Source organism: Tenrec ecaudatus, chromosome 1 (assembly GCF_050624435.1).
Source record: "Tenrec ecaudatus isolate mTenEca1 chromosome 1, mTenEca1.hap1, whole genome shotgun sequence".
In the NCBI taxonomy this organism is placed as follows: Eukaryota; Metazoa; Chordata; class Mammalia; order Afrosoricida; family Tenrecidae; genus Tenrec; species Tenrec ecaudatus.
In genome coordinates this window covers 118,012,066-118,034,577 of record NC_134530.1, presented here as the reverse complement: position 1 = coordinate 118,034,577, position 22,512 = coordinate 118,012,066, and the positions used below count along the sequence as shown (strand labels likewise).

Genomic DNA, 22,512 nt, shown 5'->3' with positions numbered 1-22,512 from the left:
CCTTAGATATAATTTGGAAAGCAATGTAATTAATTTTATAAAGGCAGGCGTTGAATTATATAACATTCTTCTCAATCTGTGCACCCTTAAACTCAAACAGAGTGTTAATTATTCTGTCCTGAAAATGTCCTGATCAGTAGACTAAAGGAATAATTCTCTCATTAACCACTTTGACACAGTAAGAACTAAAGCAAAGAAGTGGGTCTCCATCCTTGCCATTACCGTCCCTCACATTCATTCTTTCTTTGTACTTTATAAAAAAAAACCAAACCAAAATAGATGATTCCTTGTTTAGCTATATTTTACAGCAAATGTCATTTGAAGGATAAATTCTGTCACTCGGTTGCATGTAGCCTCATCACATCCTGTCCGGTTTCCTTCATCTTGGATCCCTATTCAGGCATATCACTATTGATATTGGTGAGGTGTTCTCGACTAATGAGAACAACACCTTGCATTTACTGTGTGTTTGCTAGGGGTGCTTTTAGGCACTGTTCCCAAGCTCAGATGAATTTGGAGACGAACTACAGTGTGACTAGGACTTTATTCCTGAAGTGGAAAATAGTTCCCGCCTTAATCATACCCAGTCACAAGTACTGAGCCTTGTTAAAGCCAACACTGGATTTCCAATACCACGCACTACTCACCGTCTACCACCCAGGCTGGTGTATAAAGAGCTCTGTTCAGGGGATGCCTTGAGCTTCGGGTGACACTGTTTGCTTCTCCGTGAGCCCTTATTTTTAAGCTGTATCTGCCATTTTCTTTATAAGCTGTAAAATACCTGGAGTATACTCCATCATTTTTGAAAGAATCAGCACCTTGTTATTGGAAAGAAGGGATAATTCATTATTGCAAAGAAAATTGAAATTAAAGACATATGCTCTTTAACATATTTTAGATTGGGCTCAAAGCTTTGGGTTGACCTCTTGAAGAATATTTCTAGTATTCTGATATATTTGTTGAACTGATATATGTTTATATACTTCAAAACTTTAGGGAAAAATTAAGTGAAAAGATAATGGATTTTCTCCCCACTCTCTGGCTTTTATTACATGTAGATTATTATTGGATACCTCACATTTATTTCTCAGGCAAGTAATTTTCTGTCTTTATATAAATGTATCAAATGATTATCTAATTAAATAATAATTAATCTAATTAAATAATTCCTTGTGTACATCCGAAGAGTCCTTATTAAGGAACAAGTGCCTTTGTTTAGAATTTAATTCTCAACTTAGTCAACTACAAAATAATTATTTAGATTTATTGTCAACTAGTCTTTTTCTATTTAAAAAATAATATTTGCATTTCCTACTTTAACACGACCCCCATTGCCATGGGGTCTATTCAAACTCACGGTGACCTTATGTTGGGTTTTCTGAAGCTGTGATCTTTATAGGCACTGAAAGCCTCATATTTCCCTGGGAAAGTGACTCAGAGGTTTGGACTGCCGAGCAACATTACACAGCAGCTGCACCAGCTCTCTGACTCTGCTGATCCACTAACTTCCTGGTCTGATGGTGGAAACCTTTCCTATTATTAGCATGAATGTTTAGGGGGGCGGGGGAGTACTGACTGTATCATCGATGTACTACTTCTCGATATCACCAGCATTAGGGTTAGCTGATAAATTTCAAACTCATTTCCCAAGGGGCACTGCCTATCAAAAATTCTTAGAGATTCTTGGACACAGCATTTGCTTTAGTTTGGATCAGTACATTTTTTGGCCACAGCACAGCCTCTTAAGGAGGCCTAGAGACATAGTGGGTTACTTCTTGGGCTACTAATCATAAGATCAGCAGTTCAAACTCACCAGCCCCTCCATGGGGGAATGATGAGGCTTTTTCCCCCATAAATATTTACCACCTCAGAAACTCTGTCTGTAAGGTCACAATGAGTCAGAAATGATTTGATGGCAGTGAGTTTTGAGAACTCAACCTCTTAGGCATAAGCCCAAACCAAACTTTCTATGATCCAGTGGATTATGGCTTATAATGATCCTAGAGTCGAAACTGGCCTTTTGGGTTTCGGAGGCTGTAAATATTTAAAGGAGCAAAACCCCTCATCTTTCTCCCTCGAGTGGCTGGTGGGTTCAAATTGCTGACCTTGAGGTCATAAGCCCAATGTGCAACCCAGTATACTACAGAACTCCCCTCTTAAGCAGAGCGTTCAGCAAGCTGTGCTTTAACAAGCTTTCTGGTGCTTCCTATGAACATGACGTTTGAGAACCACTGCGCCAAGTCATGGCCACTTGCCAAGCTCTTCTTTAGGTAAAGACACCCCAATTAGCCAATTAGTTCTCTGGTAGAACATGGAGAGTTGATGCAAGATGGAAGCACAGTTTAATATAGAGTGGAAGGGGTGAAAGAGACAGGGTATGCTGGTGGAAAATATTGTTACAACTGGTTGATGCTCTGACCACCAGTATCGGAAATTAGGGAGGTGGGTATATCAAAGGCTCATATCGTACACATTTTCCCAACAGCCAGTATAATTGAAGAGAGGATTCTAAAGCGATGGATTAATTACATCACAAAAGGCTCGAAAAGCTGTTAAGCTGTGATAACTGGATGGGTATAAATGCAGTTGTTTATTTACTCACTGATCTCCCATCGGAAGGTGCCCTCCCAGAGCAACTCAGAGCTTGGGACAGTTGTTCCTGAGCCTTAGTTCTCAGGACAAGATTTCCTTTCGGATCCTGCTGTGGGGAATTCCGTCCTCCTCCCCCTCTCTATTGCTCAGGCGGCAGGGTTCTGCCTCTCAGTACCATTTGGCTACATGGGTTTCACTCTACACAGACTTTTGACGCTGCCCACCAGAGGAACACCACCCCCAACTTTTCACTCTGTCATTTATTTCCTGACGAAGAATTTTCTACCTAGTGATGACAGGTGCTGGCTGTCTAAGTCATAAACAATAATAATAGCAATGCCTTTTAAGTCCACTGTACCTGATTGTGATCTCACGTGTGTCAGAGTAAACGTGTGTTCCAAAGGGTTTCCAGGACTTATTTTTGGGTGGATTTGAACTGCTAACCTTTTGGTCATCAACTGAGCACATGAATGTTTGTACGTCCCAGAGACCCTGATGATACCAATGATTATTTTCTAAGCACGTTGTAGCATTACCTGGGTGGACTTTCCTGCCTGCCTTGATGTTCTTTCATCAGCTGCATCCATTTCTCTGATTCTCATCTTTTTGGCCCACATAGCCACAGGGTACCACACAGAATGACTTTTGTGAAAATATAGACTTACTTTTAAAACCTTGAATTTAAAGGATTTTGAGATTGCACTTAATCATAGCCACAACCTAAACAAGGATCATGAAACTTGCCCTCATGAAGAGATCATTGAAGAGAGGGTTGCTATCACAAAGTATATTGAACAAATTAGATAGCGCCTGACTAGCAGAAAGAACAGCATCTGGGGTCTTAAAGCATTGTCTTAAAATAAGCAGCTATCTAAATGATGTGCCAGCTATATCCACACAGATGAAGCACACCAGACTGTGTGATTCACGGATTGTAATAAATCCAAGACTGGAAGTGGGACTGGTTTGAGAGCGTAAGTTCTGAGCACTCAGCAGAAGACGGTGGATGGCAGTGAAAGTCCCAAGTCCATTTTCAGGGCACTCTCTTGGAATAAGCCTTCAGTGAACCCCCTCTGACATTGATCAGGGACATAATTAGCCTTCCTAACAGACAGAGTGCATTGGAATAAAATTGGACACCTTACCATTTGTTTTCCCTTTTGATTGATTGATTTTCAAAACCATTTTGTTGGGAGCCAATACAGATATCATATCATTTCATAGTTCAATCACATCAAGCAGCGTTGTACAATTGTTACCATGATCAGTTTCAAAATATTCTCTTTCTTCTTGAACTCCTTGATGTCAGTTCCTTCCCCCACCTCCACCTTCCCCACTGCACCCCCCCCCCCACCAAGAATCCTTATTCTATGTGCTGTCTCTATAGATCCATCAATCCTGGGCTTCAGAAACAGAAAAACTGAAGAACCTATACTAAAAATTCAAGAGGGCTATCCTGAATGACAAAATACATCAGTGCTAAACCCTAATAAAGTAACAAAAAACAAACCATCAAAACAGAAAATGTTGAAAACCAGATCAGGCCCAATGTGTATGGAGGATCAACTGGCAAAGTTTATCTGTTCCAGTCAGGCTTATCTTTTTGATCTCCTATTTGACTTATTTTAAATTTGCTCTAGTTTTTGTTATTTGTACCTTAAAATTTTTTGTTTTTGTATTTTTCTTTATATGAAATCCAGGATAGGTAAATCTATAGAGACAATAACTGGGCTCAGAGCTTCTTTGGATTATGGCAGAGGATGTTGGTGGGAAATTGGGAGCTAATAATAATGAGTGCAAAAAAGAAGAAAATGCCCCCAAATTGATTTTGGTGATGATTGCACAACTCTTTTTAATATGTTGACACTACTGTATGATTTGTGAATGACACATGTCATCAATTATTTTTAAAAAGTATGAATTACCTGCACCATTATCCAGAAGTTCCAAAACTTCCACTTGCCCATGTGCTGATTCAATGAAGGCAGTTACATTAGCTCCCAGAAGCGGTAGGAGCCCTTGCTGAACTTCCGCATAAACAACTATTGGACTAGGGAAGCTGCTTCTCTCTTTCTTCATTTTAGCACTCACTGTGATCGGAGGTGCAGAACTTGACATGTGAGAAGTTACTGTCATAGTTAATACTTCTGGAGTTGCTTTCGCTTGAAGACTGTAAGTCCAAACACCCACCTAAAATAGTTCATGGATGATATCGTAAGCAGTCAGAGTCAAGATATTTCTGTATTTCTGTTACCTACTTAAAAAAAGTACATTTTACAAATGTGATGTAGAAGACAAAAGGTCTTTGAGGTTTGTACAAGAACCCACAGATGACAAATGAGCATTTCCGACAGGCACCCCTATAAGCACTGTGCAAGGCCTTGCTTTGTGGCCCGAGAGGCCACGGATTGCATCATTTAAGCAAAAGTTGAACTATACAGCACCATCTTCAGTGGTTGATGAGGCAGTTACATAATCTGGTGTCAATTTGTGGAAGAGTGGACTCTAGTCTGTCAATCACGTCAGAGCCAATGAGGCCTCTGTGTGGGCATAGCCTTCTCCTAAGTATTTTGGGCGGGAGAGTCCCTGCCCTCCACCTCTCAGCTGACTCCTTGTGAGATATCCCTGTGGAGAAGACACATGGAAATATGCTAGTGGCCTGAGCCAGAGAATCCATGTGGAGACCCCTGTCAGCACTGAGATGCTTACAATGCCACTGGATCCACAAGACTTCCCACCTACTGGCCCGTGATAGTCCTGCATCTGGCACCATTGCATGTGTTTTGTGAGTCTGAAGAGAATTTTATAGATTAATATCGGACATATGGGCTAATATCTAACTTATGCACTGGGCTGAGATATTTTCTCAATTCAACTACTCTTGTATATAAAGCTCTTTCTTACACACACACACACACACACACACACACACACACACACACACGAGTGTTTATGGATTTGTTTCCCTAGTCTACCCAGACTAACATAGCTTATTTATTTATTTGGTAGTAGAGAACTAGGTCTTTCTTCCAGGGTGTGCTTCATGGCTTGAGTCTCTGAGCACCTTAGCTTTTGTGTATCCCACCCGTCTCCAAGAATAACAATAACTACCATTTAAAAGGCATTGACGGCGTTCCATCCACAAGGCACTGCTAAGCACTGTGTAGCCAGAGGTTGCTGTTGGTCCTGCTCTTGGTCCCTTGATCATCTGCACGAGTTCTTCCGGTGCCTCTCCTGCTTCCCTGCATTGCCACGCGGCTGCATAACCAGTGCTACCTCTGGGTGGACACAAACCTCCAGTCTTTCAGTCAAGCACACTGTCTGCACCACACGTGAACTCCCGTCTCATCCCAGGTGGTGCTAATAAAGCCTGCAGCTAGATGCACACGACCTACAGTTCCTCTTCCAAATTACTGTGGAAATTTTGGCAACAGAAATAGTTTCTTTCTTTCTCCTGATATGTAAATTCTTTCTTTTTTCCACCCATCAAATTATTAGATGATCATGAAAGGATGAAAAAATAGTAATACATTTTATCTTAATTTGTTAGTGTACATTTATGTTAGTGTACATTTCAATGCTAGTTTGTGAAAAAATAATCAGACAAGCAATCTAAAAGCTGATTTCTCACCTTTGCAATTCCTGGAATAGTGAGATGAGCCATTTTGGAATTTATGTCCACTGTGAATTTTCCCACCAATGTTCCATTGGGATCCCAGAGAGAAATTCTGGGAACACGTTGGTTCCATGTGACGAGAAAGAACGTCTCCTTTCCCACGGTGCTGTCAATGACTACAGTTCCATTCATCCAGGGGTCACTGGTGAGGGCCAATCCTTTACTTTCACGCTGTTTGAACACATTTTTAAACTTAACGATTAGCAAAAACAATAATTTCATATTTCTTTTAAGGATAATTTTTAATGTCGTCACTGAAAACAGACATATCTGGCATGCAGCTTTAGGACTGTGAACTCCACAAGCGGACCGGCTATTTGCATAGTGGCAGAGTGAGGGAGACTTTAAAACGCACATGAGGATAGCAAATTTTGAGACAATCGTTGTAAAGTCTTTTCTGATCTGTCTTGAGGCAGTGTCTGTACATGAGAGTGTGTATCCCCTAGTTTGTCTTCATGTTGTGGAAAGAAGTCAAAGATATGACCTCTTTTTGAGACACTTTTTGTTGGAACAGTTTTTCAAATTTTGTAGGAACAGTTTTGGGACACTTTTTTCAAAGGAACAGTTTTTCAAATTTTGTGGAAAATTCTTCATTAAGAAGAGGCAACTTTGACCAAAGGATGCCTTCAGAGGAGTGCCATTTCAGCAAAATAGGCAGCTCCACTCATGCTCTGTTTTATTCTCAGTCATGCACACCTTCACTGCAGTCCCGAAGGAAGGGGCGGATTCTGCCCTTGAATTATCATTGCTTTGATGTCTCCCCTCACCCATTTTCTGTTCAGTGTAAAACATGAAAAAAATTATAAATTATCAAGGGTTCATGAGGGCGGGGGAGAAAGGGGAAAAATGAGGAGCTGATACTAAGGGCTCAAGTAGAAAGCAAATGTTTTGAGAATGATGATGGCAACAAATGTACAAATGTGCTTGACACAATGGATGGTTGTATGGATTGTGATAAGAGTTTTATGAGCCCTCAACAAAATGGTTAAAGATAAAAAGAAATATCATTGCCCAAAATCTCGGTACTCTTTTTAGTGTGCATGTCTTTGAGTGAACAAAGTATTATTATCAAGTCCAATTTGAATGTGAATGATTTTATAGAGCGTATCAGAATCAGTTAAGGAAGAGGATTTGAGTTATAGAAGAGTTCTAGTGAAAGATAATTGAGTCCAAAGGGAGCTGCTAACTGTTTTATTTCAACTGCCACCAGGTCCAAGTTCCTACCAACTCATCTTAGATTATTGTAACGGGCTTCTAGTTGGCCATAGTACATCCCTAAGTTCTAGCCATGATCTAGAGCACAGGTTCTCAAGAATAGTTGCTTTACCGCCCTATTTTTAGAAAACAAAAATTCTTCAGCTACCCTCCTTCCCGGCACTTAAAGATTTTGTACTATAGCCCATACTCCAGGATAAAGTGTAGGTGCCACTTTTTCAGGCCCCCTGGATCATTCCAGTGGTCCCATGGGATGGTACTGCCCATTTCAGGAAACAATGACACAGAAGAATCTAGATTAATATACAGATGGTTTTGCTTTGATATCTTGCTGTTCAAGAACTGACCACAGCACTCTGCAAAGGAGGAAGACCAGACTTTTCTTTGGCTCCTTCATCTCTTTTTTTAAGAACGTCAATTAAAAACAGAGATCTTTTGGTTTGCAAACATCTCCTTTTTAAAACTGATTTTCTATATTCTGCTCTTATATATTTTAAATTCCCTTTGAAGCCTTCCACTTCCCTGTTTCACCATTCACTTAAAGTTACCAAGGTTGAACACTGCTAAAGTATCTTCAAACTAATTTCAAGACTAGTTTGCAGGGTAAATGTCCAGACTACTGCCTCACTCCCACTTCTAGATAAGATCTATTGTCTTTAAGCCAATTCCAAATTTAGACTGATCCTGTAGGACAGAATAGATCAGCTTCATAGGATTTCCAAGCTGTATTATTTGCATAGTTTGCCACACCTTTTTTTGTGCAGAAGAGCTAGGTAGTTTTTTTGGGAAGGTTTACAGTCAAACAAGGACCAATGGGAATACTTCTTCCAGTGATGGGCAGCTAGACATGATACATAAACTTTTAAAATGAATTTCTAGACAAATGACCATTATGTTACTGGATTAGTGATCTATTTTTGGTGAGAAATCTGACCATTATTGGGTTTTTATGTTATCCCTTAATGAAATTCCAAAGGGAAAATCAACCATGTACTATATCTGCTATTGATATGTGTTTACTGTCTTTTTAAATTGATCTACCTTATAAATGCAACTAGATATTAAAAACTCTGAAAATATTACTATTTCAAAATTTAACTGTTTTAAGCTTAAAATCCAGAGTGGTTCTCCAGGAATGGTTCCATTTTCTGCGTGAGGAAAAATGATAGCCTTAAGAACTTAAGGGATCTGCACTGATATCTTTGGGCATACTCTATCTCACAACTATTACTTTTATTTCATGAAAATCAGGTGTTTGCTTCAACAGTAAAATAGAGAAATTAATCCTTGAATCGATCATTCAGAAAAAAAAGAAAATGAAAGATAATGTCTATTTAGGAAAAAATAGTGACTCAATTTCATGCAATGACTTATTATTACTAAATAGTTATTGACATTCTTATTCTTCAAGCATTATTGGGCACACTTTTTGTATCATCTACTTAGAATTGCAATCCTACATAGAAACTCGCACTTCACTACATAATAAATTAGTGTTTCATGTAAAGCATAGTTAAGAACCAAAGTTTTAATTTCCGTTAGAAATTTATTATAAGAAACATATAGAACACAAAACACACACCCACCAAATTATCGTTCTTGCTCATAGCTAAGTTATAAAACTGAAAACTCGAGAATGGGAACACTGACCTGAAAAGCCTGCTGGGAGAGATCAGTGTTTCCTGCAGCCAGGGCGCCAAAGGCATGGACGAGGCCACTGTTCTGGGCATTGTCTGAAGCAAATTGATGACTTCCTCCTACAATGCACACACATTACTAAGGTTACAGTGTCCCTGTAGGACAGAGTAGACTGCTCCTTAGGGTTTCTGAGACTGTAATTTTTTATGGAAGAGACAGTTCCATATTTCTCCTATAATAAGGTAACAATTTGAACAAAATCAAGTTTATAACAGACTGAAATCATGCAGGCATAAAGATTAACTCTCAAATAAAGAATATCATAAGTAGAAACTGTAAACTAACTTAACATCTCACTTATCCAGAAATACTAGGTACCTAAGAAACATCCAATAGCCATGGAATACTAAAAATATATTTTAATTCCACAGCATTAAAGTTCAAAGACTTTGTTTTACATATCTTTCAGAAGGACTATTAAGGGTTATTTAGATACAGTATTTCAAACCAAAGTAGATCAAAATCGGAAAATGAGAAAAAAAGACCTGCTATTCTGAAGTATTCTGACAACCAACCAATGAACAGGCTGAAAAACTGTCACCAACGGAGACAACATCACAAGGTACATCACTTGGGTAAGTGGAGGGTTAGTTGGACAGGAATGAATTTTACAATGACTGTGGAAGCATTTTGAAAATTATAGACACTTATACAATGAAGGTATTAAAAAAACAATTACATTTGAAGTGCACTCAATTCAATAATTGATACTAATAATTGTTATGCTTAAGTCATCCTGAGATTTAAAATGATGTAATTTTTACTATGTTTAAGAAGTCATTGGAAAAAATGTGATCCACGTTTTTTCCCATGTTTGCATCTCCAAGACAGCAGCACCTGTTGTTAATGTTTTATCTAGAAACTGTGTTGCTATTTTAATTCTATCCTGCTTGACTTTCTGTTAGTGCCATTTCCCCACCCACAGTCTATGTTCTAGCCTCACGGAGCGTTCTGCCATTCCTTGTATGTACTTTGCAGTGTCTTTCCAATGTGCTCCTTCTTTCTGTTTAACAGTTTGATCTTTTTCTCTTATCTCTTCCTACTCTCAGAGAAATTCAACATCTTATTTGAGGCCTAATTCCCAAGTCTAATTTTCCTAAATCATCTAATGCTGGGAGTATTCATAGCTTCCTCTCCCCGCATAGACAGTTCTTACTATTTCTTGTTCCTGTCACGAGGGAATGCTGCCTGCTTAGGCTATCTGATTAGCAGCCTTATTTGTCTCCCAGGCTAGCTTGACTGTGGATGTTTAACAACAGTGATTGTATCTGGCTCAACTTTGGTCCACAGCTCCTGGCCCAGAGTCTTCCAAAGAGGAGTTTGGGAGAAGCTGTTGAGGTCAGCCTCTTCATTATCATCGATAGCAGCCGTCTAGAGCATGAATGCCATATTTTACCTGTTTTGGTGCACATCTCGGTGACTGCCCCTTCAGCATCTGGTCCCAGAGCAATCAAATGAATGATCACCCCACTTTGTATCACTTCATCCATACAATTCCTCACAGTGCTGTCTTTTCCTGCTACGAGCAGCACGATTTCAGCTCCATCTATCTGAGAAAATCTCTCTCTAAGCACCTGCAAACATAATTCAAGGCATTCATTCCCAGATGTTCCTAGGACAAATGGACTGAAGGGGAGTTAGGGGGAAAACCAGAGGAAATGAAAGTGTATAGAATAGATGATGTCATTTGTATTTTGAAATCACAGGATCTGTATCCATAACTTCTGGAGGAGCTAACTATGACATTTTCGTTCTCCTACTGCAGGGTATGCTTATGCAAATGGAATATGTGGGAGGGGGACAGGCTGCGCAAAATCCTGTCTTGGCTAAATGATATTAAGGACATCTCAATCTAAGGAATTTAGGAAGACGAGACGCCAAATATATAAACGGGGAAGGAGATATTACATCTTTTTATTTCTTGATCGATTATGTTCTTCTAAGTCTTCAACATGTGGGAACTGAAATGGACTGAAATTTGAAAACAAGGAAATCAATGCATAGCCTTCCAGAATGGCAAATGGAAGTAATTCCTGACTCCTGCTGTTGTTTGGCGCAGTCATGTCAGCTCACCCTCCCAGGGACCCGGTGGGTGCACAACAGAACCCAATATTGCCCAATCCGGCATGTTTGAGCCCAGCGTTGCAGCCACTTTCTCAATCCATCTTTAGGAAGATCCCCCTCTTCCTGTCCCACTTTGCTAATTATGACATTTGTAGGGACTCTGAAACATGTTTAATGCCTAATACTGAAAATTCAAAGCATCCTGAGGATTGCTAAGGTGATCAATTTCTCCAGCTCATGGTGACCTCATGCAAAACCAAACAAAATGTCGTTGGGCCCTGCGCTGTCATCACCATAGAGCGTCGGTATGCTCGGACCCATTGCTGCAGTGGTGTACATTTCTGAGTGAGTTGATGCTTCAACACTATGTTGGGCAGTATTTTGTTGTGATCATTAAGTATTTTATTGACTAAGTTTTGTAAATAGATCTCCAGGCATTTCCCCTACTATTCCATCTTAGTCTGGAATCCAATGGAAACCTGTTCTTCATGGTGGATCCTTCTGGTATTCGAAAGATTAGTGGCATAGCTTCCAATATCACACAACATGCAAAGCATTTTGGTATGGCAAGGAGATAGATTAGTGGTATTTCAACCTATAAAACCAAAAGTTTGAAAAATTCTAGACCTGAATACCAGGTAGAAGAAAAGGATAAAGAGAACTTAGTCTCAGCTAGCAACTCTATTTTGTTTTCCCTGACTGCTTTAAATAGTAGTAGATTCTTGGAAAACAAGTGTGAGAAAATGAATCCTCGTTAAAATGCCCTGATGGATTAGCAGTGGCTTTCATGAATATAAAAGGGAAGAATGGAGGTGTCGTTAGGTTTGTGGTAGAGGACGGGCGTGTAGAATCTTTATTAAAGCTCATATCACACAGCAAACTCATCACATTCACTATAATGATTGCATATTTTGAAATAACCAGTTGTTGTTATTAGGTGCCATCAAGTCAGCTCCAACTCATGACACCCTGTGCACAACAGAACACAACACAGCATGGTCCTGCTCCAGCCTCCCAATTATCCCTCTTCCCGAGGCCACTGTGTCAGGCCACTTCATTAAGGGCTGTAGTCTTTGTGTGTGTGTGTGTGCCACCTTTTCACTTTGCCAAACATGATGCCCTTTTCCAGGGACTGCTTTCTACTGACAATATTTCCAAAGTATGTAAGATGACATCTTGCTACCCTTGCCTTCAAGGCGCACTCTGGCCTTACGTCTTCCAATACAGATCCGTTTGTCCTTTTTGCAGCCCATGGTACTGTCAATATTCTTCTCCTGCACCACAATCCAAATGCATCTATTCTTCTATGGTCTTCTTTAGTCCATGTACAACTTCCACATGCATGTGAGGTCATTGAAAAGAACATAACTTAGTCGTCAAAGTGACATCACTGCTTCCCAAAACTTTAAAGAGATCATGTATAACAGTTACTCAATGAACTGTGTAATTTGATCTACTGACTACTACATTGATTATGGATCCAAGCAAGATAAAACCCTTTCAAGGGTGAATCTTTTCTCTGTGTCTTATAATGTTTCCTATTGATAAAGTTGTGCAGATTCTGGTTTTCTTTACATAATGATGGTTGCAATCCTTGATCTTCATCAGTGAGTGTTTCAAGACCTTTTTACTTTCAGCAAGCAATGATAGTTCATCTGCACATCGCAGATTGTTAACAAGCCTTCCTCTAATCCAGATACCTATTCTCTTTCATATAAACCATACATAAAGCAAATGGCAATCAAAAAAGAATAGGGATGACAATGTTTATATCCAATGAAGTAAATTTTGAAGCAAAAACCTTAAAGGATATATTGCACTGGTCAAATCAGCAGCGTAAGACTTCTTTAAACTGTTGAAGAGCAAGTTTCTTTGCGGACTGGAGAATGTTCCATGTGCAATAGAGAAGAATGTACCAACTCAGGGTATTTTCAGTTGCCTTGTGTGCATGTGAAACTAGGACAGTGAAGAAGGAAGAAAGAAGAATCAATGTATTTGGAATATGATGTTTGTAAAACATAGTTGAAGTACCTTGACATCTAAAAAAGCAATACATTTGTCTTAGGAAACCTATTGCCAGGATTTTCCTTAGAAGTGATGATGGTGAGACTTTGCCTCAAGTCCTTTGGGTATGCTATCAGGAGAAACCAATGCCATGGAGAATGACATCATACTAGGTAAAATAGAGGGTCAACAAAAAAGGGGGAAATATCCACAAGCGATGGATTGACACAGTGGCTGCAACAATGGGCTCAAACACAATTGTGAGGAGGGCCTAGAAATGGGCAGTATTTTGCTCTGTTGCATATAGTGTCACTATGAGTCAGAGCCATTTTAAAGACATCTATCAGCAATAAAAACAAGACACATATCACTATGATAAACAAGGAGTGGCATTATATAATGATTCATGGGTATATTGAACAAGAGTATAGAACTATAGAAAATATTAATGCACGGATGAAAGAGACCCAAATACACCATTACACATTAACAGATTAAAAGGAGAAATAGACAGCTCCACAAAAGTAGTAGGAGTATTTAATGCAAAACTTTGGATGAAAGGCAGAACAACTTGAGAAACTCTCAGCAAAGACACAAAACTAATTATCATCAACCAACTTGACCTCATAGAAATATACAGAACACCTCGCTCAACAACAAAATATACATTCTTTTCCAGTGCATATGAAACATTCTCCAGAATAGACCATATGTTATGCCACCAGAGTGAAGTGAAATTGTTTTGTACAGTTCTTCTGTTTTTGTAATTCACTTATTCACCAGATGGGAGTATGTAAACAGGTAGAGAGGTCTCTAATCTGTGGAGTCATCATTTGCGCCATTCTGCTCAGTGTAAAAGTGGACTATCTTAGAAGCAGGAGCAGAGAATCCCACAATCACAAAGAAAGAAGAACCACTAGCCGAGGGTATATGAGATCCCTGCCTGTAGTGGCAGAAGCACTAGATGCATCAAGAACATGAGACAGAGTAGAAGAGCAGCACAGAGTTCCAGGGCCATCCATAGAATGAGTAAATCTTAGTGCCTTTAGACAGGAAGCTTGTAGAGTGGGCTGTCTTTTCAGAATTGATCTGTGCTAACAGAGTTTTGTAACAGGGCAGAGGTAAGTAACCATATGGTTGAGGGGCTGAGGACCAGACAGACTGGCTTGTGGCATAGCTACGAATAGATGCTGTGAACATACCGACTCTATCCTTAATATTTTTGGATCTTGACTAGGTAACTTCCCTAATAAACTCCCTTAATTGAGAGTGTTGTCTGTGAGTTCTGTTTGGTCATTACAATAGATTTTCAAACCTGATAGAAGTAGAGTGTTGTGGGAGGGATGGTTGGTGTTAGAATATATGTAATTAAGGATGGGTGGTGGAAGTGCATCTGATTTCTGTCTCAGAACTCATCTTTTGGGAAATGTTGATTTAGATTCTCCTTCCCCTTTGTGTAGTTAGAGGAGATCAGATGTGACCCCTATGTCATTTTATCAACCACAAAACAAGTCCCAGTAGATTTAAAATTTTTGAACTATTGCAAAGCATCTTTTTGGATCACAACACTATTCCATTAGAAATCAAGAAAAGGAAGCTCAAGGAGAAAAAACATATATGTGGAAACTGAACAAAACCCTGCTTAAAAACTATTGGGTAATAGACGAAATGAAAAATGAAATAAAAATTCCTAAAATCAAATGCGAGTAAAAATACTACATACTCAGCCCTTGGAAATATAGAAAAAGTAGGGCTCAGAGGGCAATTTATGCAGTCAACTCCCACATCAAAAAAAGCAGAAAGAATCAAAACCAGCACATTAGTCCAATATTTCCTAAACTAGCAAAAGAACAGCAAAATAAGCTTACTGTTACTATAAGAAAAGAAATAATAATTATCAGAGCAGAATAAAAGAACCAGAGCATTGATAGAAAAATGAGAGGTTGGTTCTTTGAAAGAATTAATAAAATTGACAAGTCACTGGGAAATTTAACAAAAGAAAATCCAAATTACATGAGTAAGAAAAGATATGGGCCATGTCACAAGAGAAAAACTTATGTGAAAAGGGTAAGAACAAAACACTAGGAAGAATTGCCACCACTCACCATTCAGTTTGCCAACCTGGTGGCTTGTGTTGCTGTGATACTAGAAGTCAGGCCACTGGTTTTTCAGATACCAACAGACTACCCTCGAGGTACAGCGTCTCGTGCAGTTTTCAGAGAACAGACTATGAAAAAGGATTCGACTGCGCTGTCTAAAGGATCAGTCACTGAAACACTGATACAGTGTCCTTGGGTCAGAAGGCACTCAACAGATGGCTAGGAAAGAGCAGCCTCCTCCAAGTAGGGTTGCCCTAATGAGTGGATGCGGTAAAACTTTTAGGACCTTCATTTGCTGATGGGGCACTACTGCAAATGAGGAGAAATAGCTGCAAACATCCTTTAAGATTTGAAACATGGAATGTACAAAGTATGAATCTAGGCATATTGGAAGCCATCAAAATGAAACGGACCCTATAAAGATCGATAGTTTAGGCATTTTTATCATTTTGTCAGGTGCTGCTGTGTCAGTCCTCACTCACATCGACGCTGTGCACAAGAGGGTGAAGCGCTGCCAGTGATGCAGCTTCTGCACGATGCTCTGATGTGTGAGCCCAGTGTTGCAAATATAGGCATGAGTGAGCTGAGTGGACTTTTTTGGAGCATTGGGAGTTGGACAGGCATATGGTTTTTCTAAGTCAGAAATGACAAATTCAAAAGGAGGGATGTTAGATTATAGTAAATATTGTTTTAAGAATGTTAAATATAACATTTCATTCAATCTTTATAATCTGCTAAGAGGTAGACATTTTAATTTTTCTATATTTTATGGAGAAAGCATCAAGAGTATCAAGAGGCTGGACTTGTCTAGGATTATGTAGCTACTAAGTTTCAGTTCCAGGATTCTGATGAGGAGTTGATGACAAGTCTTATGCTTTAACAAGTATGCCTCACCCTAAATAGTAATGGTGCTTTATATTAATATATAAACTACCAGACTTCCCTTACTGAGTGTCGGAGAAACTGAATGGAGGATTGACTCGGTTGTAATCATCAACAGAGTTCCTACTTTTGCATGGGAACATGAAAACAGTGTTTGCTCTTAATGTGTTTATGACTTCAGTAGCATTATTACTGTGATTTATTTTCCCATGAATTTAATAGTTCACTCACTAATCCATTAAAATATATATTAAGAAAAATATGTATTTTCCTATGTGCTTTCAGTACTGCATTGTCTAGGATTAGCTATGTTAAATTAGTGAGTAAGTATGGACAGCAACACTTAACCTAGACATGTTAGAGAAACAAACAAAGGAGGACACTGTATTTGCAGAGCAATTTCACCTGAAATGCTGATTTGATTCCAGAGCAGATGGAAATTCCTCCTGAGGCTTCTGTAGGCAAGCTCTCTATGAGCTTGCGTCTTTCATTGCTGCTTGTGATTTGGATGAGCTTACTTTTGATATGGGCCATGCTGTCAAAGGCAACCACGCCAACCCAGGATCCATTTTCAATAGTCTGCAGCAGGAAATACTTGGCTGCTTGATTCATTCTATGTAGGCGATTATGAATCTGAATAAAAAAGAATAAGTGGTTTTCTAGGAGAAGATAATAACAGAGTACATGAAATGAGTGAGCGGAATTTATTAGTAGGAATTTTCTTATGTACAGTGTGGTGTTTTGAAAGGAAACAATAATCACAGTTTTCAGTGTTTAAGTTCAAAACGATAGTCATGGGTTGTATGGGACACATGGTAGTGTGGTAAAGAATGGGTTTTTTTAACTAAAGCAAGATCTTTTCTGCTAAGCTAGTAGAGGTAGAGAGTAGGGCTGGTTCAGAACTTGGGATGATGACTCTCATTTTCGAAACTCTAATTTCTTCTGAGGACATCTGTGTCATTTGCTCTAAGGTGAAACCACTCCCTGGAGCCCTCAAACCCATCCAGATGGCAGTGCATTTTAATTCTCAAGCCTAGAATTCTTGTGTGCAGCAGAGGCAGCCGGAGCGCCTGAGACTCTACCACTCTGCTTTCTCCTGTTCTTGATAACCCACCCACCGCTTCCCTACCAGTGTAGGGATTGATTGGCATGAACTCTAGGTATTTGCCAGAATGTAAGCCTCTTCACACACTTGTCCTCCTTCTTAGTATTCCACTAATCTGTGCTACTTATACAAACCCCACTCTTGGGCCTCTCCTTCTTGGTCAGATTTCCTTCTATACAGAGGTCAGTGTTTTGTTAGCTATTTGATCACCTGCCAATCCTCCACATCCAAAAAAAATGGTCTATGAAGCTTACCGCCATGTTTTCCGACTTATCGAGGACCAAGCACACGATTCTCTGACTGATCTTCAGCAGGGAGAAGGCAGTTGCAGGGGGTGACACTATCATAGGCGCGGTCTTTTGAAAATCCTCAGAATTGCTAATCACCTCCCATGTACTTCTGAAATTGCACTTTTTGTTCTGAAGATTTGGAGCTTCTTGATTATGGTTTTTTGCAGTACAGAATTCACTAATCTACAAAGTTAACACATTGAAAAAACAATTTTATTTAGAATGTATTTTAAAATCTATCTATACAATTTGAGAAAAATTAATCACTGGTCTGTAAATATGTTTCTCATCAATTACATATGATTTAATACAGGTAAATAGTATGTTAAGGTGGATTTTTCATAATAACACTGATAACAACAATGATAACACCCCCAGGTTATTCTACTTGAATGCTAATCATGTGCTTACCAATGTTGAAATAACTCTATATTAATGTATCTACTCCCCCAGGTCATATGGACAGATATTTAAAAGAACATGATAATATGTCCTTTGGTCATAAATTCTGGAAATAATTGGCATACTTACAGAATCAATATTTTGCATAAACATTATAGATGCCTTTTCAGTTTGCACCTTATTAGGGAAAAATTGACAATCTTTTTCATACAGTTTTGTCTGAGGATCAACTCTGCATCGTTTTGTTACACAGCTGCCTCCTACACAGTGAAGAACTCTATTCTGACCCGTGATACCTGTGGAACACCTGAAAATAGTTGACAGTTAGTCTTTGAGGCAGCCTAACCAGTATCATTTTTAAGCATCCTAAGTATTTCTATTCACTATTATCATTTTAGGAAAATTTTAATTTTATATCTTATCCTTATAGAATTTCATCAATATTTTATTGTCATATTCTTTTTTCAAGATTAAATTGTTTATTGATTACACAGGATAATTGATGATACTTAAGTTCCAACTCCATCTGTAATTTTATGTGCTACCATTATTCAATTTAGATATATTGCATAGGATGTGCCAACAACCATTTTTTATAATCAAATTAACTTTTAATTAATTCGCTTGGGTGCCCATTTGTAATGGTGAACTCCAGGTTACAAAACAGCAACTGTCAGTTCAACTAACAACCCAGGTCTCTGACAACAGCGGCTCTTCTGCCCACGCAGTCTTCTCAAGTTATTTATTTGTAAGTATGTTTCGAATCAACATGGCACCACCCTCAACAGAGTCTACACTTCACACTTTTGGGGCAGTTTATACCAAGATGGCTTAAGAGTAGTAGACTAACTTTACTCAGCACATTTAAAAAAGACATTTATTTAGCGTCACGATCCGACTATTACATTTAGCAATCAACAATATGGGAAAAAGAAAAACTACATGAAAACCCCTTGTTGGAATGTTTACACTTTCCACAGAACAGAAATTAAAATAACCTGTTATACAATTAGTCACAAATCCAGTCCTCAAGTTCTTTTGCCCATACACATGAGTATTGTCTAAAACATGTCTTCTTTGTAGCAGCGAGGCCCTGCCACCGCTGTGCTTGGCTGAGTTCACAAACCTGTTGTAACCTGTAGCTTCCCTGTCACTTCTCTGGCCCTCCTCTCCTGCTGAGCTGTGTTTCCTGGTAGTCATTTAACATCTTCTGCCACGGCCGTAACTACTGCTCCTGTTTGAGTCACCACAGCCTGCTTGGTTTCGTCGTTTGGCAAAGTATTGACCTCCACCACCACCGTAAGGGCCAGAGCTTCTGCCTCCAAAGTTGCCTCCCTTCATTGGTCCACAATTGGAAGATTGATTGTTGTAGTTGCCAAAATCATTGTAGCTTCCACCACCTCCAAAGTTGCTTCCACTACCACCGCCAAAGCTGCCTCCGCCGTTGGTATAGCTGCCACTCCGGCCAGAGACACTGCCCTGGTTTCCATAACCCTGTCCACCACTTCCATAGCCTCTGCTTCCTCCAGAGTACCCAGGGCCTCCTCCAAAACCACCATCATTACCAAATCCATTATAGCCATCCCCACTGCCGCCATATCCGCCACCACCGCGGCTGCCACCAAAGCCACCACGTCCGCTGAAGTTTCCGCCCCGACCAAAGTTGTCATTCCCACCAAAACCACCACCTCGGCCACCACCGAAGTTTCCAGAACCGCTTCGACCTCGTTGGCTGGAGGAGGCACTGGCCATTTCTTGCTTCGACAGGGCTTTTCGCACTTCACAGTTGTGGCCATTCACAGTGTGGTATTTCTGAATGACAATCTTATCTACAGAGTCGTGGTCATCAAAGACCACCAAAGCAAAGCCTCTCTTCTTGCCACTACCTCGATCCATCATGATTTCTACCACTTCAATTTTCCTATATTGCTCAAAATAAGCTCGTAGGTGGTGCTCTTCAGTGTCCTCCTTGATGCCTCCAACAAAGATCTTTTTCACCGTTAAATGGGCGCCTGGTCTTTGCGAGTCTGCTCGCGAGACAGCCCTCTGGTTCCACGACTCTGCCATCTACCTCGTGTGGCCATGCCTTCATGGCTGCGTCCACCTGCGCCACAGTGGAGGAGGTGACAAACCCAAGGCCCCTGGAGCGCTTGGTGTTTGGATCGCTCATCACCACACAGTCCGTAAGGGTCCCCCACTGCTCAAAATGGCTCTGCAGACTCTCATCTGTGGTCTCAAAGCTCAATCCTCCGATGAAGAGTTTCCGCAGCTGTTCGGGCTCTTTAGGAGACTTTGACTTCGACATGACGGTGGTGAGGACAGAAAGCCCCAACGATGCTGCCTCCGCGGCGTCCACAGGCAGAAAGGACGTCATATTCTTATATGACCACTTATCTGTCAGTTTGTTGTGCTTTGGAGGTGTGCGTTCCTTTGCTGCAAGCTATGTCACTGACATGTCAGACACACGGTATCACTACAAGGTCACTGACATGTCAGACACACGGTATCACTACAAGGTCACTGATGTGTCAGACACACGGTATCACTACAAGGGAACATGTCACTGATATGTCAGACACACGGTATCACTACAAGGGAACAGTTTTCAGCAAAGCTTCCAGACTGAACAGACTATGCAGAAGGGATGGACTGTCCACTTCAGAGGGACTGGCCCCTGGCAACCTAATGGATAGGAGTAGGATATTGTCAGATACCGGAAATTTCATGAAGAGCTGTGGAATATGGTCAGAGTTATACCAGAAGATGGATCCTTCAGGTTGTAAAGCACTCAAAATATCGCCAAAATGAGCTTCCTCCTCAAAGGAGCGTTGTTCATAATGATGGGGACAGAGTCAGGATTTCAGACAGCCTTTTGGAGTTTTAGTTGATAGTGGGTCATGAGCCCAAATGAGAAGAAACAGCTGTAAGCTTCTGTCAATAACTAGAAGTTGGAATGTATAAAGCATGAATATAGCAAAATTAGGAGTCTTCAAAAATGCAATGGAATCTACAAAAATCACCATCCTAGGCACTAATGGGCTGAAGTGGAATGTATTGGCTGTTTTGAATCAGGCACTCACATGGTTGACTATGCTAAGAATGACAGACTGAAGAGGAAGGTTTCATATTCATCATCAAAAACGACTTTCCAAGATCTATCACTAAGGTCGAAGCGGTCTGTGAGCTAATAGTACCTATCCATGTATAAGGAAATCCAATAAATAGGAAACAAGAATGATATGCTGCCCAAAAGATGATAGTAAAGAATGATGGAGACTTTTAGATATAAGAGGTTTCAGAGTTTATGAGAAAAATGGAGTTAAAAGATAGTGGAGTTTTCCTAAGAACGTTTTGAAGCCCTTTGCTTGTTTTATTGCATGGAATTGTCCTTTTTTAGAAAAAGAAGCCAAAACAAACCCACTGCCATCAGTGCATTTCATTCAGCTCATAGGACAGAATAGAAGCACCACACAGGGTCTCCCAGGCTGGGATCTTCACCCCGCACCCGGCACGTCCTTCTCCTTCAGTGTAGCTTGGTTCAAACTCCATGTCCCACCTCACACTTTGACCCCTGCCCACTGGAATTGTCCTTTGGTGATAGTAATTGCTACATATATGCTGAGATTTTAATACATCCCATTAAAAACTTATTTCCACTACATATTCAGGAAGCAATTATTAGACTTATCCAGATATTTAGGGACTATCTTGCCTATGTTTATGCTTATTTTGGCCCCAGACTCATGGCACCCAATGAATGTAGCTATATGAAGAGCCATATGAACATTCTGGAAGAGAGACTAGATCTGTAGAAGGGTATGATATAAACAAATGTGATATATATATACATATATATATACACACACACATATATATAAAACTTTAAAAAATACACGTCTTAAATAGCGGTGAACGTTCTTCATTGATATGATACACATTTCAACTTGCAAATTTCTGACAAGTCCCTTTCCCAATGACTTAATTGACAGTATCTAAGCTTAAATTAGGGAGCCCTGCTGGCATGGGGGTCACATATTGTTCTGCGAACTGCAGGATCAGCAGCTGGAACCCACCCGCTGCCACTTGGGAGAAAGATGGAACTGTATGCTCAGAGTTACAGCTTCACAAACCCACCTTGTTCTATAGGGTCTGTGTGAGTCGGAATTTCTTTGATGGTACAGAGTTTTTTCCTTAACTTTAAACAAAATTTCTCAACAATTCTGCTCTCTGGATTTCATATTCAAGAAGATTGTCTATTATTATTCTGATGAGTATTTAATATGGTCATTATCTATCTCCAAGAAACTCCAGTTTGGCCACTTTAATTGGTTAATTTCATAGTCAGCCACCTTTAGCACTACTTGTTAGTCAATATTGTTCATTCTTGTCTCATTTCAGTAGTTTTGATCGTCTCCCAACCTGTGGACAATCTTCACACGGCATATTTTCAGCACCAATGAGTACTGTAGCTATGGAGGAGAGGTG

At 39.9% G+C, this 22,512-nt stretch overlaps 1 protein-coding gene and 1 pseudogene across 1 annotated transcript in view; both read right to left on the bottom strand.

Annotated features, from left to right (window-relative positions):
* LOC142436752 (calcium-activated chloride channel regulator 4-like) overlaps nucleotides 1-22,512 on the bottom strand; it is a 34,628-nt gene that overhangs the window by 1,395 nt on the left and 10,721 nt on the right. The window contains exons 5-12 of the mRNA XM_075540223.1: nucleotides 18,157-18,334; nucleotides 17,590-17,808; nucleotides 16,636-16,863; nucleotides 10,578-10,755; nucleotides 9,134-9,240; nucleotides 6,224-6,439; nucleotides 4,518-4,782; nucleotides 648-818 (exon numbers count right to left, since the gene is read on the bottom strand). Coding sequence (XP_075396338.1) covers nucleotides 648-818; nucleotides 4,518-4,782; nucleotides 6,224-6,439; nucleotides 9,134-9,240; nucleotides 10,578-10,755; nucleotides 16,636-16,863; nucleotides 17,590-17,808; nucleotides 18,157-18,334 — 1,562 coding nt within the window. The remainder of the gene's footprint in view (nucleotides 1-647; nucleotides 819-4,517; nucleotides 4,783-6,223; nucleotides 6,440-9,133; nucleotides 9,241-10,577; nucleotides 10,756-16,635; nucleotides 16,864-17,589; nucleotides 17,809-18,156; nucleotides 18,335-22,512) is intronic.
* Nucleotides 19,228-20,332, bottom strand: LOC142429099 (heterogeneous nuclear ribonucleoprotein A1 pseudogene; annotated as a pseudogene).